General features: G+C 36.5%; 2 protein-coding genes across 2 annotated transcripts in view; both read right to left on the bottom strand.

Annotated features, from left to right (window-relative positions):
• Positions 1-16,824, bottom strand: part of LOC109032971 (small ribosomal subunit protein eS1) — a 248,432-nt gene continuing 231,608 nt past the window's right edge. Inside the window, exons 2-7 of the mRNA XM_072302642.1 lie at positions 8,450-8,525; positions 6,783-6,886; positions 5,822-6,018; positions 5,228-5,353; positions 3,178-3,339; positions 1-194 (exon numbers count right to left, since the gene is read on the bottom strand). Of these exons, the coding sequence (XP_072158743.1) occupies positions 48-194; positions 3,178-3,339; positions 5,228-5,353; positions 5,822-6,018; positions 6,783-6,886; positions 8,450-8,511 (798 nt within the window). The 5' untranslated portion in view covers positions 8,512-8,525 and the 3' untranslated portion in view covers positions 1-47. The remainder of the gene's footprint in view (positions 195-3,177; positions 3,340-5,227; positions 5,354-5,821; positions 6,019-6,782; positions 6,887-8,449; positions 8,526-16,824) is intronic.
• Positions 9,497-16,824, bottom strand: part of GAPcenA (GTPase activating protein and centrosome-associated) — a 38,962-nt gene continuing 31,634 nt past the window's right edge. The window contains exons 16-19 of the mRNA XM_019045331.2: positions 15,997-16,080; positions 15,098-15,157; positions 14,282-14,482; positions 9,497-13,574 (exon numbers count right to left, since the gene is read on the bottom strand). Coding sequence (XP_018900876.2) covers positions 13,419-13,574; positions 14,282-14,482; positions 15,098-15,157; positions 15,997-16,080 — 501 coding nt within the window. The 3' untranslated portion in view covers positions 9,497-13,418. The remainder of the gene's footprint in view (positions 13,575-14,281; positions 14,483-15,097; positions 15,158-15,996; positions 16,081-16,824) is intronic.

Below are 16,824 nucleotides of genomic sequence, written 5' to 3'. Positions count from 1 at the left end.
TTAAAATTATAAAAACAATTTATTAATAATTATTGGAGATGATAAAATTACACAGATTCCTGAACAGGCGGCTCATAGTCATCAGGTCGGTCAACTTTTTCACCAGATTCGGTCGTAATGGTAGTGCCTTGGCCCTCTCCATGAAGTTCAAGAAGTTTTGTCAAGTCGAAACGAGGTTTCTTCAACACTTTCACCTGAAACACAAGGGAGGGATTAAACATTTTCATAGAATGCAATCAAATCATGAGGGCACAGAGTATTTTCCAGTTTTCTTGTGTTTTTGATCATTCTTCCTGTGCTGGCATTAAGATGATTCGATGGACGCCATATTTTGCGTCAGAAAGGCATGCGATGTATCGCATCCATTGGTTCTATTTTTGCAGCTACTCATCATTTTTCTCCAATCTTGAGATCGCAATTCTGTTGTTAGGAGACTAAAGCACTCACTTACCAATTTTAACAAAGAAATTCAACTTAATAAAGGCGTGGTTTTTTTGGAGAGAAAATATCGCATTCGAGTGCTGTTTCGACATCAGTATCGAATGCGATGTTTTCTCTCTAAAAAAAACCACGCCTTTCGTGCATTGAATTTCTTTGTTAAAATTGGTGAGTGAGAGCTTTAGTCTCCTGACAACAGAATTGCGATCTCAAAATTGGAGAAAAATGACGAATAGCTGAAAAAATGGAACCAATTGATGCGATATATCACATGCCGTTCTGACACAAAATATGGCGTCCATCGAATCACCTCAACATAGAACAGATAGAGTACAGCATTAAAACTGAGGCTTCTCTTACGGCCAATCTAGGACAGCACAACAGTTCCAGTCCCTGGTAAGCCTCTTGTATTAGAGATGGATATTAATTTATAATATTATGGCCCAACAAAAAAAAACAAAAAAGAAATAAAAAAAAACCTTGTTATCAAGCTAATCAAAATTCAATGATTCATAAACACCAATGACTCTTAAGGTACGGAACCTAAGGAGCGCCTGGACGCCTACAGAAAACGCTGCTACCAAGTTGAGGGCGAGAAAGATGCGTACATTTAGGAACACGGCACCTAAGGAGCAGAATTCATGGATTTTTTCCGCTGCGTCCACTGTCCATTTCTCGAATTTTTGTTGATCGGACCAGTATGTTCAGCCACGTGAAAATGATCGGACGCTCTTTTTTCAGAAGGGTATGGATTCAATCAACAAGAATTGACCGAAAAATGAAAACAGGAATCAATCAACACGGATTCGATGGACAAATTATTAAAAAACCAGTGTCGGTTCAATGAATATGAATCGATCAGAAAAAAAAAGGTGAATCAATCTACGTGAAACGATTGACACCGATTCGGACGACAGTTAATTTTAAAAAAACCAATATCGATTCAATTGACATGAATCGATCAAAAAACCAAAACGTATAGACGTGATTCAATCGACTCACGGCTTTGTCGATCGACTTCGGATTTTATAGATCATTTCATTAATTTGTCCATCGACTCATGGCTTTTGTCGATCGAACCTAACACTAAACACATTCGAAAATCGGTTGGAAGGGCAGCGTTGAAAGGCTCCATCGGTGTTTCCCGCAGCGTCTCTCTGCCGCTAAGGTGCCGTCCCCACGCAAAATCATCGGCGGCTTTCCATGGCGTCTTGACGCTGCAGAGAAAAACGCCTTAGGTTCTGTAGTTTTAAAATCTTGGTTCCTCATGAGTAGATAGGAATGAGGGGATCACATGAAAATAATTGGGTGCCTTGCTTGGTAAAATGATCATTCTTGCGTAACTCACTTTGCAATAATGCAGACTTCCTAGCATATGTACTTTGTTTTTAAAATAGTGAACTAATCAAAGTCACTTTTCAGAAACTTCACTGATTTTCCTTCTCTGTGCTAAGAAACTTCTGCAAAAATTTCAACTTGGTACAACAACAAGCCGCAAGACGTCACTTCCACACTCTACGCTCCCTCAGACAAATGTCGTGCCTCATCTTTGTTGTCAACACTATTCTGAACAGATCTCCCTCCACCCAAATCATAGGAGCTAAATATTATTAAACAAATTTTTCTGATACCTGCCAGGCCTGAATGCTTGTAACACTGCACCAAAACAACTGGTAGTCAACAGAAAACGCCTAGCAATCAACCATAGATGATTTTTTGACTGACCAACTGTATTTCTCACAATAATGATCATTAGCTCTACACACACTCTTACAAAAACTTAACTTTATTGCGGCAGTTCAAAAATTCATCTGAATGCAAAATGAACTCCAGATTAAGGAGTTCCTATAAGGCAGTTACTTCAGGCGACAAATATCAACAAGCAACATGATGACTGAAGGCGTTTTTCAGTTGATGATACAGTCTCTCTCTTAACTGTTCTTCTGGGCTGGTAAACATTACGTCGCTGGTGATGACCTCCTCTTCCAAAGCTTCTTTCTGTTTTTTTCAGCTACACACTTTGTCAAAGACAGAGATATGGTGATGTGCGAGCATCAGAACAGCTGCCATATGGTGACATTGTACTTAACCTTGCACACAAGCACATTTCGCAGACTTAATGGTTGCACCATCATTCAATTTGATCTGAGAAGGATAAGAGGGAACATGGTCAGGAATAAAAGAGGTTGGGAGTAAAATAGGAAATGACAAATTATAAAACTGGATGAGAAGAAAAGAAGATAAGGAGAGTGAAGATGTCACCATGAATGATATGTTCGCCAGTGCAGAGAAGGAGGGTTACAGAGCCACTGCTGGTTTACCATGTGAGACGAAAGAGAGATAACGTCATCAGTTGAACAAATTTGATCGATGATAACGACTTTCCTCCTCAGCATTCAGTGAATATTCTATTAATAAATTAAGTAGGACCAATTCACCAAGTAGTGAAAAAAAAGTGGAAAAACGGCTGCCTCATAAGAATTTGAGTTATTAGCAACTTCATCCTTATATTGAACTTGTTGTAAAAACCAAAAAAATGCAATGGGACTGAAAAATAATCTGAAAATAAAAATATCCCAAAATCTAGGATTCCAACTTATCTTGAAGTTATTCGCATTGTTTACATGAGGGAATTGATGGGACTAGAGAAGAAATCCTTCTTGTGATCAGCTGAATTTCTAACTCATCAGTAAATTGACTTACTGAAAATCTACTACGTGTACATGGTGCCTGACTTACCTTCCGGATGTATACATCATGCAGGGGATAAGTGCTCTGGACTTTCTTTTCGATTTCTTTAGCGATGGAATCAGGAAGGAGCTTGTTGACAACTTCTTTTAATTCAAATGGTGTTACTTCTTGTGCTATCTGATCAACCATTTTTTTCCTAATTTGGCAAACCTGTCAACAATTTCAAGACATGAAGATTTAACAGTCAAGGCAGAAGAATCTTAGACCTAGAAGATAGCGTTCAGTAGAAAAACAAATCATTACAGCTGCTTTCTCTTTTATAATGAGTTGTGAAATCCGAACCAGAAGTTTGCTGCCTTCTAGCTGTGGGGGGCTACTTTCAACAAAATTGAAAAAATTTATCAACTTTTCAAGGTTTCCACGGGATTTATGAAATTAATTTCCCTGATGCATTTAGCTGTAATTCCCTGACAATTGAGGATATACCAGATTGTTAAAAAGGCATAATTTGAAACATTATTATGGTAAAATTTGTTGTTATAGCATCAAGCCCATTCAAGAAGGCAAAATTATTAGCGGAGCAAAAAGGAAACCATCTCATTGATTCTGGGAATCTACACTGGGTTTATTACGATGTAATAGACATGAACACCAAACCCACAAGAAGTTTTGCCATCTTGATCTTACTTAAATTGACTTACAAAGAAAAACGAGGGAACATGAGAGAAGCACCGACCAATTAAGTAGGTTCGAGCCTCCAGAGTGACGTCTTTTCATTAGAGTCAAAAATCCAGTACCCCCAACCTATGCAGACTTAGTAGAAAATTACAATCTGGCATACCAACACAAATAAAGGTGACTTGACGATTTTTACCTGACACTTTCATCATGTTCCCTAATATTCCCATATTTTCCCTGACTGTGGCAACCCTGAATTTTGGTTTTCTTCAGTTTTTTGCTAACAGATTTTTATGGAATTAAAAAATCCAAAATAACTTCAATCAACTCCTTGCTCTGCCAGCCCTTATTTGGCCATGCAGGTAGTCCACTCATGACCAAACTTGTTGCCACCACTATCGCACTCTTCAGAAATGATTAGTGCAATCATAAGACACTTGACACACTAAATCATCTGATATGTTTACTTTCAAAGAATTATTCATCCAAACTCTCGTTTTCCTCACCAGAAACACGAGATTCAGCATCAAAACTTGTCCAATTCTGCTCTGTCTATAGATATTTAGAAGCTGTATTAAAAAAATTGAGGAGAGCCAAACTGCGTAACAATCAATCCTAATGAACAAGATAAAATCACAGTATCTGCAAATAAAGTAAAAAACTTGCCAGCCTGTGAATGCCATCAATTTAGGTGGCAATGAAGTATGCAGCTGACAGGACCCAGCCTTTACTACGCAGCTCTTAGGATGAGAAATTAGATAGGCACTGGTTTCTGATTTAGAGAAAGCACTAGAACACTAGTCTCAGGCTCATTGGCCGTCATCAATCTCAAAGAATTTCTCTCCTAATCATGGGTGGAGACACCTGACGCAAGCCTCCCTTTGTAGAAACCCAGCGGAAAATTTGTCGACAGAGCTCTCCGGGTAACAGCCACTTGGTACTCTCTCAGTTCTCAGAATTAGAGACAAATGCCTATCTAGTTTCTCATTTTTGAGAGCTGCAGCTGTAGTACAAGCTGGACTCTGTTTGCTGCCTGCTCTGATATCGACTTGATTGATGGCGTTCTTGTACCAGCTAGTTACGTAAACTGCATTCGTAGATGCCGGGAATTTTTTTCACAATTAATTACTGAATCAGTGTGGTAAGCCAGATCACTCTAAATCTATCTTGAATTGAGCTCATAATGCAGGCCAACTAAAAGTCTTTTTCTTTCAAGATGCTCAAAGTATGATAGTTGATTTACACATCACTTATAGCGTTAAGTTAGAAAATGGCCTTGCTGAGCTTCTTCCCTTCACCCCTCTTTTCTAGAAAATCAAGATTTAGTGTTGTCCATATTATCTGGCCTTCTTTCATTCTTCCTGCTTACGATTATGCTGTTCTTTCTTAAACCTGGAGGTATAAATAATTTACTACAAACCTGCGTGTGTTTGGCATAGCAAGTTTTCCTTTGGGATAGCTGGTCTTTGTGAGTGAATCCAATACAGAAAACTCTAAGAGTGTATCCATCTTTAGTCTTAACATCTGTGTTGGCTTCAATGAGAGTCTGTTAAGAGAGATAAGAGATATTGTAATAAACGTACCTCTCTTGGGAAAGGGAGTAGGAACACAAAGAAAACTTTACACGAGAAACAACAAAATATTCTATTGTAATACAACTAGCAATCTGAGGTCTTCAAGAATAAGGGAAGTAGTGAAGTACTTACTACTTTTTCTAAGGTACTTACTAAAGAATTGCTTTTGTCTGTTTGAACAAAAAGCAACCGCTCACAAAACATCTTCAGATTTATAGTGATTACGTTCAGACACTGATTAGTACTATCAGTAATGATTAAGTCCATCCCATGGAAATTTATCAATGATTTCCTAGCCTCAATATTTTCTACAATCAACTTCAATTTCCTGCAAGATCTTTTAGCAAATCTGCTAGAAACTTCAAATACACATCCTTTTGGACCATCAGCAGCCACTTCTACTATAAAAGAGAATGGGAAAATGATTCACTGATACATACCTGCCATTTCTTAACCATGCTACGCAATTTGTCGGTGGTTAAATCCATCCCATGGAAATTTGTTAATACATTCCTACCCTGAACATCTTCTGCAATTAGCTTGAATTTTCTGTAAGATCTTTCCGCATCATTGTCATTTTGTAAATCTGCAAGGGAGACTTCAAATACTCGCCCTTTAAGACCATCAGCAGCCAATTCTACATAAACAAAGAAAGGAAAAAGTTATTGACAATCCTTTTTTGGTATTGAGATAAAGAGCAAGCATTCTGAATGGGTATCACTGGGATGACTGTAAAAAAAAAATCTCAGGAGGTTTAGTAAAAATTGCATGATGCCAATGTATAGGTACTGTTGCTCAATTTCTATTGATGTCAATGCATTTGAGATGAGCAGTATGATGATTCAATGAATTTGACGCTACACAGGGAACAGGTTAATAGTATCAGATTTCTATGAGACATCTCTAGATTTACAGGGTATTTCAACTGATATTTTCAGGCCCTCATGCTAAGGGCCTGAGACAACAATGGGGACAGGCTGAAAAACCTTAGAGATAATGGAAAAAAGACATTTTTCACAAACCTGCGGAAGTACCATGAACACAGTTGCTTCAATACTCAATTTTTCCCCAAACTTGGATAGGTTGAAATTTAAACTTTTTCCCTTAAAGAAAAGTTTCAGTGTTTATGAGTAATTATGATAAATTTCTGTTGAAAGCCTGTGACATGTGAGTTGGAACATCTGAACATTCTAAAAAAGCTAAAAAATGAATTTTCGAAAGGTTCAGAAGTTATTGACAGAAGCCAGAGGGCCAAAGTTCTCCAAAAGCTCATGAACAGGGTTCCTTATATGCTTCAAGATGGTTAAAACGATCTCTCAAAAGGGGTATTTAGGAATGTTACCCTACAGTACTGATTCATCAAAGTTGGGTGGAAAATGAACCCTCCAGAAAAGCACTTACTTGTTCCAACAGTCCTGTTGACTAAGGTCTTGCCTATTTGGCGTGTAGTGAACATGGAGGGTGCCTTGACATCGTACCAATCTTTGCGGGTGAAGGGATCAACACTGAAAAAGAAATGAGAATATGAAAATCATAGTTTGAGAGAAGACAGGATTTGCAAAGGGGATTCTATTGCAAATATGATCTTGTTGGGAGGCAATCTAGAATATGAGGAGGTACCTGCATTCCTGTATGGTAATGAATAGAGCAGAAATGTGTTGAGACAAATGTCAATCGCTGATTACCTCAGAATCAGCACCACCACCACTCAACAGGTTAATACATCAGTGTTACCGTTCTGCGTACGCAACCCGACGGCAAATTACGCAACATTACGCAGAAAAATTTCCCAATTACGCACGCCATTACGCAGGAAAAATTGTCAAAATACGCATAAATTACGCAAAAATTTTCAAATTACGCAGCAATTACGCATTTTAAGCCAAATTGTTAACAATCTTTCGCTTGTTTTGAAATTCTGAAATATTTTTGTTTCCTATGTACGGTGGGAATTTAGTAGCAAAGTTTGCAGCATTGCTTTTTAGGTAAAAAACTATCTTTACTACGACCGTTTACCTTGATCGGCATGACGTACCTAACCTAAAAACCGCGATAAGAAACTGAAATTTTTAAAAAACTTCAATTACGCACGAATTACGCCGAATTACGCAGAATTTTTCCAATTACGCAGCATTACGCATTACGCAGCCACTACGCAGCGACCCTCCAATTACGCAAAAAAAGCCCTCAATTACGCAGAACGGTAACACTGTAATACATACAGTCAGATGGCACCACAGATAAGTGGTGACCTAAACAATACTTGACTTTTGTCTCATTATACGATGCTTCCGCTCTTTCACTGCAACTAGAAAACTATAGTTGAAGTGAGCGACAGTGATTCAGTGCAGCATGACCTCATACAACGTCATTTTCAACTATTTACTAGATAACGGGTACAAGAAGCTTTAGCTTTAATGACTGACAAATGCTGTAAGTATCAAGGGCTCATAACCTAAAAGCGTCCTTTCCCAAACATTCCCTAAATCACCATCTTGAGGGGCAGTGATACAGTGGAGACTGTTGTAATTATGTGATCTAGAAAATAAAGAATGTCATACAATGTAAGGACCGGACGGCAAAAAGAAACAGGAGAACAGCACATCTTTCTGCTTCTGATACTCGTCGCATTATCTATGGTCCTACTTCCTGCTGTTTTATCGCAATTGCAGTGCATCTACTGCTGTAATTAAAGGACAATGGGTGGACTTATTCAACACATTGCAGTAGTGCAGCTTTGGGGCTGCGTCTTGTCTACTTGCACACATAACTTACGAAGAAAACAGTAGGAAAAGGGGCAGAATGATAGATATTTCTTCTCAGTCGTAGCGATCCAGCACTACCACTCAGGAGTCACAGTGATTTATCACAACTAGTGAAATCGCAGTCACTTCCTTGAGTCTTGGAGGTTCTGCTGGAATGTCCCTTCGCCTATCAGATAGGCGTGCTGGTAAAATTTATCCATCATCATCTCCTCCCGGTAGATGTCAGAAGCAATATGTAAACTTGGCGAGCCAGGTTGATTAATCAGGTGCGGGTTGAATAACAGATACAGTTAAATTACTTACATCTTCTTCTTCGCACCCTTCTTTCCACTTTTTGTTAATCCTTTATTTTTGCCGACCGCCATGATGATTACTATTTCCTAAAAAAACACAACAACCGCACGTCGTCGTCGAACCTCCATGTAAAAGAAAGGCTGTTGAAGTGGGTACTAGCACCCCATTCTTAAGCCCAGGACCAATGAACTCTTCCAGCTAGCCAATAGAAGTCTCGGATCTCAGATCGTTGACTGTCGTTGACCAGTAGCGTGTTTTGGCGCGAAATGGACTTGAGTAGGAGCATGTAGGAAAAACTTTTCAACGCGAGGAAGGGTCAAGCGTAGAAGAACGGTATACCACACCGTATTATATCCCCTTATGAATATTATGGCGATTTGAAGCTCTGCTATGTGAGACTAGTCCCAGGCAGGGTTAAAATTTTTTTTATGATAGGTAAATTAAATCTTGAAATTTCAGAGCATCATGAAAAATAATAACGAAAAACACTTTTCGAAAAGTGCAAAAAAATTGTGGCTTTGGCTTTAAATTGTCCTCAAGTGCGTGTTGCATACTCAGTCCCTGAAAATATGTTACACATTTTTCACATCTTCATGAAATCTCATGAAATATTTAGAAATTTCCAATCTTTCATATTATTTATTTCATTAGTGCAACCCAGGTCTTAAAAAACTACCGTTCCAAAGGAGCACTTTGAGTGGAGTGTAACTTTTTCACTACTTGTTCTAAGCCTGCTAAAGCAAGCCTCCACTGGCCTCCACATCCAGTCAAAGGGCTCCCGCCCCCTGCGATGGCCTAAACCCTACAACACTAGCTTCGCTTATGCTGCATTACTTACACCGCGAGCTGCCTCACTTTGGCTAAAAACTATGAAGAAAGTAGACAGGAGGAAAAAAAAGTATAAGTGTTAGAGAGCTAAAAAATCAATTTCTTTGACCCCAAATCATTTTTTTTTTTGTTGCACATACTGGGCGATTTGGGTTTCCACCTTAAGCTTCATTTTGTTAGACTCAAATAGGGAAAAAAAGGTTTAGATCTAGAGGACAAAGAAATCACTGTAGTTCGTAAATATATATTTTATCATTTTAGCACATAATGAAAAAAGAAGGATGTACAAAAATCTTTTCATTTGATAGAAAAATGAAGTTACAGGGGAGAAGTTGTTGATGATAGAGAAAAGCTAGAGTGGATGAAATTTAAAAATAACAATGGGGTTCTCTAATTATAAGGAAGGAATAATGGTATAAGCAAAAAACTTTTTGTTCATTATTAAGTAGCTAGTGTTAATTTAAGTTGACAATCAATGGTCTGATCAGCGCAGTTGTGTTTAGTGTGCATCTCAGCACTTTACCTTAAAACAACAACTTATTGGGAGGGTAGCGACCAGTGTTATTTATTTATTTCAATGGGATTGGAATGATTCGATTAAGGAGTCAAATAACTCCGAATACAGCTGGGCCATTCCATTTCATTTAAAATTTTGAAGCACAGATCCTTCACAGAGAACTAAATAATTTTATCTTAATTTTACAAATGAATGACTGAACTTCTCAATTAGCCACTATATTTTGAAGACATGAATGGTACAGATTAAACAGGTAAGAATAAAACTCTAAAAACGTGCTGCCATTTACCTGATGAAATTTTGCTTCTGAAAAAAGATGCTTCAAAAAGCAAAGGGTGGAGTGGTTGCTCACAGTTTTTTCATCCGAGAAAAATGGAATGCTTAAGAAGAACTGTTAAACTGAGAATAAAGTTTACAGTTGTACTTTTTTGAATACCATATTATAAGTTCAAAAAGTGAAGCAAGAAGAAAATTCTTGCCCAAAATTATTTTAACTGTTAGTTATACTCTACAAAAATTAACTTAGGAAGGTATGTACATATTTTTTTTTCCAAAGCCCATAATATAATAATTGCACTTTCTTTTAGTATCTTAGTAAATCTGTGAGAGAAGAAAAAGAATGAGGAAAAAACAAAAAAATAATGGACATCTCCTCAACTAAAAATAACTCAAAAAGAAAAACAAATTGAATTTCCTTAAACAATGAACAAAACAAAAATTAGTGACTAGAAAAATTACACTTGCGAAAAAACGGAAAGGGCAGACAATGAATTCAACTGTAATGATCAAGGATCATTAATAGAACTCTGCTAAGGCCTAAAAATGTTTGTGCCTTCAAGAGAAGGACAAAAGAGGTCATATGTGCAGATCAACCTCTCTTAAAACGATTCTGCTTTTTTCTGCATTGAGAGACAACATTAGAAATAGTCAATTTTCAAGCAGTCAAATATTCAAAAATACAACATTTAATACTGCTGACGGTAGAAAAAAAGAGTGAAAAAAAAAATTGTGAAAATTGCAACTTTGGTAAAGAGAAAAATTAGCCAACAGGATACTAAACGACCAAATTTGATATTCTGGTACGTTCAATGTAATATAATTACAATTATCAATATAGTGTCTTAAAAGATATACCTCAAAGATTTTAGGCTTGGGGGTAAGATTCAAATATACTATTATCTCACACAAAGTGTAGCCTTAAATAATACTTTGGGATATTGTCCAAAATAAATACGCTACATATAGACAAAAAAAAAAAGACTAGTAAACTATTTTGACCTTTCATTCTAAATTAGAAAAAATTTGATTAACAAGGAGATTAAATGAAACATTTCTTTACAAAACTCACTGCTTTCATGACATGGATTCAGTATCTATTCAGAAAAAAAAGTACTTCCGTGTATTGGGGCTATGCTAATTGAACATAATGCTGCTCCTTCTACATAAGGGTGTATCTCAATTACCTCGTGAACAACCCTATTTTGTAAACAAATCCATGCTTTTGGGGCTCATGTGGAAATTGAGGTACCCAGAGAGGCGACACTTTACTGCAGACGACCATGCAACAGATATGACCATCTGAGCATGTGTTCTCATGTCAGCCAATCAGAATGTGTGTCAGCTTATACATAAGGCGACCAATCAGAGTGCATGCAGATGGCTACTTAAGGACACACCTTGACCCTGTAAATAGGGCGAGCACTGCCAATAATATAACACTTAAGTGGACATTTGGCTGAGCATGAACTATCGACCTACTTATTGCAGAGGAGGATCTTGCACCAAAAATGATAAGTTTTCGAAAACCAATTAAAATTTAAATTAAAAGTTAAAATTTCGGCCGGTCCTAAGCCTAGATTCAAAGTGTGAAAGAAAATGATTTGGTCTATTAACTTTGGTCTTTAGGATTTTGAAAACACATGCTCAGGCGTTATCTATCGCATGTTCAAATGTCCGCAGTCAAGTGTCTGCAGTTAATTGTCGTAAAACCCAGAGATAAAATATTTGAAACCTAAAACTGACACACGCGTTTTAGTGCATTCCGAAACGGGGGAGTTAAAAGGACTTGAGAATACAAAATTTAGTATCTTCATATAGTTTAAAAAAAAAAAAAAATTAAAGTTTTATCCCTATTGCCATTACAGCAACTCGGTATTTGTATGAGGAGGTATTATGTTTCCAGAATATAGTACAAACTCATATTTAAATTGGTAATCCGGTTGAAGAAAAGCAATCTCAAGTGAGGCTCCAGCGTTGAATCATTTTTGAGGAAACAGCGAGCTGCAAATGGCACATTCATTCCTCAGGGAATACATTTTTAGAACTAAACTGTACATTCTCCAACTGCACATAAAACTTAGACCAAAGTATTTCAGAAATTCCAAAAATCGATATTTTTGCTCATCGTAGAAAGAGAGAAAACTAACAATAATTCCAATGAGGAATCAGGAGGAAGAATACTATAAAATTTGAGATCGGGAGGGAGTGATACTGTCTGTTATGACGTATCAACGCTGACATAGGCTATCTTACCCTAACTTTTGTTCAGTTGACAATGTTTTTAAACCCTCCTATCTTCTCTTCGACACCGTGAAAAAGTAGCTGATTAACTTTTGATCGCTTTGAAATAGAAAATATTTGGAATAAAATTTGGACATCTGTATGAATTATAAATGAGGAATTATACAGAATACATAGGCCCTAAAATAATTTTCATACAAAGGTAAAAAAGAATGATAAATTGAATCTTGATGAAAGACTGAAAATTTGATCTTAAATAAAGTACGTGCAGCTTGAAATAAGCCACACTTTTAGTTAAGTAGAATCAATAAATGCTAGGGTTCACTTTCAGCAAAAGCTTGGAAACATGAAACTTTGAAGTCTTTCAACACTTAGCTCTAAAAACAAGTATCCATTGAAGACCTGTCACAACAATCATTTTATAAAATACAAAAAATAGTAACGACCGAGAGCATCATCAATGATTGATGAGAGATCAATCAGGAAGTCACAGAAATGTATTTTGATGATCTAATCTTGCGGATAGGTGAAAGATCTGTCCAAACTACTAGTTTTGGTAGTATGAGCAAAGCGGCGCAGTGCTCCAATCCAGATTATGAGTCACTTACAAAGCAAAGGGTTAAGTATTTGTTGAACTCCATAACTACTGATTACTTGGATAATAATCTAGTTCAGGGAAAGTTGATGGATACAAGGCTGAACTGATGAGTGAGCTGCTCTTGATAATGGCTTTTCTCATAAAAATACACTGACATGAAGATTATACTAAAATATATATTGCAGTGAGTAATTACTCGTTAACCTACCACTTAACTTAGGAGATAAGTAAAAAGTATGGCATTAAAAAACTTTGCAAGTATGATAAAAAGAAGAAAAGATAGAATCTAACCGCATAGATGAGCACATTCAGTTACTTAAGATACAGTCGTTTCTCTCAGATCTTGAACGTTAATAGACCTGTAATCACTTTTGGACCATTAGTTTGAGGAAAATGGGGAGGGATGAATAAACGAAAAATGTTGCAAAAATTACACAGGTGACAAACTTATACGATTAGCCAAACAATTAGAAAATTGATTCATAAGATAACTAAATTACATGTGTTGAAAAACATTACTTGGTGAGCGAATCCGACTGTACTGGCTCTTTTTTTTGTATTACTGTTTTATTTGCAGCAACTTCCTTGATAGAGGTAAACGTTTTATGTAACCAAGAGTTTTGTGCAGTTTGAAGTTCCGCTAGCGCTGTATTTAACTGATGTGTAAGATCCTGGGAAACAAAAAATAAAGGCATATAAGATGTAACTCTTCATCATCTTTTGAGAAACCATTTTTGAATGTCCACTAAGAGGACAGCTTAGAATTAGTCCTGAAAAACCCAAAAATGAGATGTTGATTTCGGCTTTCAGAGACTTTGGTGCTGTTTGGCTGAACTATTCAGCACCATAAATACCCGAAAAAGTCTAAATAACCAGATTTATGATGGTCAAAAGCAGCTGGCAGTTCATGACACATCATTTTGAGGAAAAGTAATCAAGTAAGTTTTAACTCATAATTTTTGAGGCTTGGGAAGGTTGGATTAAAATGCAACATTGCGTCCTGTATTGGCACAGAAATGAATTAAACCACTCACAACTTATTCTTCAGAATACTGAAGGGTTATTACTTTCAAAAATTCGAATTAACATTTTTTCACAGAACATGAAGAGATCACACCTCTGACAAATGTTTACATATTGAATAAGGTCCGTTTTCTATTGGACAATCATATTTACTTTGGAAACGAAAGGGTGCAAAAATAATGGACTCTATTTATGTCACTGCCACAGGGAGAAAACCCTAAGTCCACATGAAATCAAAATTGGAACATTGATACTGTAGCATAGAGAATCCTTCTTATGACATTTAGGGATCATAAGTGTCATATCAAATTGGATTTACGGCTATTTGAAGTTGCCAGTTCAAAAATTTGGGTACCTGATTTCTGCATTCTGCTTCCACTTGTGCAAGTTTTGCTTGAGCTAACTGTAATTCTAGTTCCGATATCCTTTGAGCTAGTTGGTTTTTTTCAGCTTCAGTTGTGTCAACTTCGATGCTTTCAACCTTTTCACACCCATTGAGAACACTCATGGAATCACTTACATGGGTCCTACAACTGGTGCAATCGGCAATTTTACTCTGAAACCGAGAGAAAAGCAACTGTGTTTGAAATTGTCTGGTACCTTTAATACAATGAGCAGAATCAAGATTTAAAGAGTCTAACAAAGGTAACATATAATTTGTTATCTACCTGTCTTCCTTCTATAACTTCTGACCGTTGAAGGAACGTTAAAGAAAGGAGATGCATAGTATTTTTTCAAAATAGAATTTTCTATGCTCTTAGCTCTGATGTTGCACTATCTAATATTTTAATTCAGATGATTTTTTATTTTTCAGTACTAATTAATTTCTGTCTTGTATAATAAAATGAAAAAGTTAATTATTTCAAAAATCAATAAGAAATTCAATACAAATATGTTCTAAATAAGTAATGTTAAAAAAAATAGTAATGTTAACAGATGAAATAAAGGGTTTCAGTATTGCTTTGAGTTGGGACAAATTCGCGCCTGGCGATAAAAGATTAACCAGTTAAACAATGCACCATAGTTTAAAAATCCAAGTTGCTTAATCGATTGCAAGTTTTGCAAAAATCAGGGATAAGAAATTCTTTAATTTAGTTCAAAATATTAAAAAACCTTCACAACGATGGAAAGCAATGACTGAGATAATCCCGAGAAAAAGACGCTTTATTACCTTTAATTGGTTTAATGATTGTTTGGCATTTGACTGCTCCAAATCCAGTCTTTGACAAATCTGTGAACAGTAAGATAGGGTTCAAAATATATTTCATTAAATTTTAAACTGCACCCGTCTATAAGTAAAAAGTTGAAGAGGACTGTAATATCTTCAATAAATTACTTCAGTCGCAAATTTAGAGTCCGCTAAGGAGAACTGAGAAACATCGCTGCAAATACTTCAGTTTCGAGTTTGCCACCATGTAACCTCACGCCAAACTGGTGGAAAGAGAGCATACAGCTGTTAGAATCCAGCTTATGCTACAGCTTTAACTCTCAAAAATTGTAAACTAGATAGGGACAGGTTTCTGATTCAGGGAGGGAACCGAAAGATTAGTTTAGGCTCATTGGATATTCCTTCCTGAATCATAGATGGAAGCACTCTCCAAGACATCAACCTAATGCGAGCCTCCCCTGTAGAAACCCCGCAAAAGATTTGCTGACAGGTCTTTGAAGGGTTCAGCCACCAAGGCACTTGGCAGCAGTAGCAGCTGGGCGGAGCTAACCCTTGAAGCATTCGATTGCAGAGTGGTTGGGCGATTTCCACCGCTTTGGGGTAAAAATATGTGCCGGTAAGTTTAAACTGCAGTACTTGCTACGATTTTTAATATGTGTCCTATCATACTGTAATCAGATGCTTCAAGAGTTATCTCCATCTACCCACTGCCTGCGCTTGATTGTCTCTAGTCATTCTGAGTTTTTTGGTCATTTTTAGTCAATCCTGAGGATACCTAGTGCAACAAAGATGCATAGTTTCTTAGTTTCACGACCAAAATAGTTCAATTGATGTGGAGCCATTCTGAGACTAAGAGCACCAAATCTTGAAACAAGAAAACAAAATTGTGGACAGCAACTTACCTGTTTATATTCTGCAATGATAGTTTTATTCCGATTATTATCATTCTCAGCTTTTTCAACTTCCTTTTGCAACATTCGTTTTATCTAAAATCAATTAAAAAAAAAAAACAAATTAGGGTTGCAGTAAACCATCAAGACTTTTGGAGTTGCAGCAATTGCAAATGAGTTCTCTACCTATGCTTTTATTACTGCAGAGTGTTTTATAGGTACTTCAAAATTTCCAAGGAACGGATAGAAACAAAAACAAAACCGAAACTAATTGGAAAAAGGAGTTAACTGACTGTAGGCTGAATTCTTACGAAAGAAAAGAGAATCATAAATTAAAAAGTTCAAACTCACAATACAAATTTGAATAAATGCATCAAAACTTACTTTAATTTATTTTATGTGCTCGGGTTTTTTTAATTTACTTTCCTTTTTCACAAAATTTCCAACTATAGAGGCACTTTGCATTAACTGACGACTAAGTGAATTGGACTACCAATAAAGGAATTATTAATCTGTTTCTGTTTCTATAAATAAGCGAGAGTTTTAATTCATAGTGACAAAAGTTGTAAATAAATAGTTGGTGCTCAAGTTTTGGAGACCCATGAAAACATGTGTTTACTTCTAGTTTAACAAATGCATCAGAATTTTTTTTGAAAAAATAGTGAAAGAGAATTGAGGACCTCGAAATAGACTACATTTGTAGTTAAGGACTGAAATTTCTGGCTCATACGTAAAAACACTTATATGTATGAAAAAACAAGTATCACATACGTTGTTTGAGAACTGAGCCAAATTTGTACGGATTCTTCTGAAATGTAATCCAAATATGACGCGGTTGGA

Source organism: Bemisia tabaci, chromosome 7 (assembly GCF_918797505.1).
Source record: "Bemisia tabaci chromosome 7, PGI_BMITA_v3".
NCBI classification, from domain to species: domain Eukaryota; kingdom Metazoa; phylum Arthropoda; class Insecta; order Hemiptera; family Aleyrodidae; genus Bemisia; species Bemisia tabaci.
The sequence above is the reverse complement of the archived record's forward strand: the minus strand, read 5'-3'. Positions and strand labels throughout refer to the sequence as shown.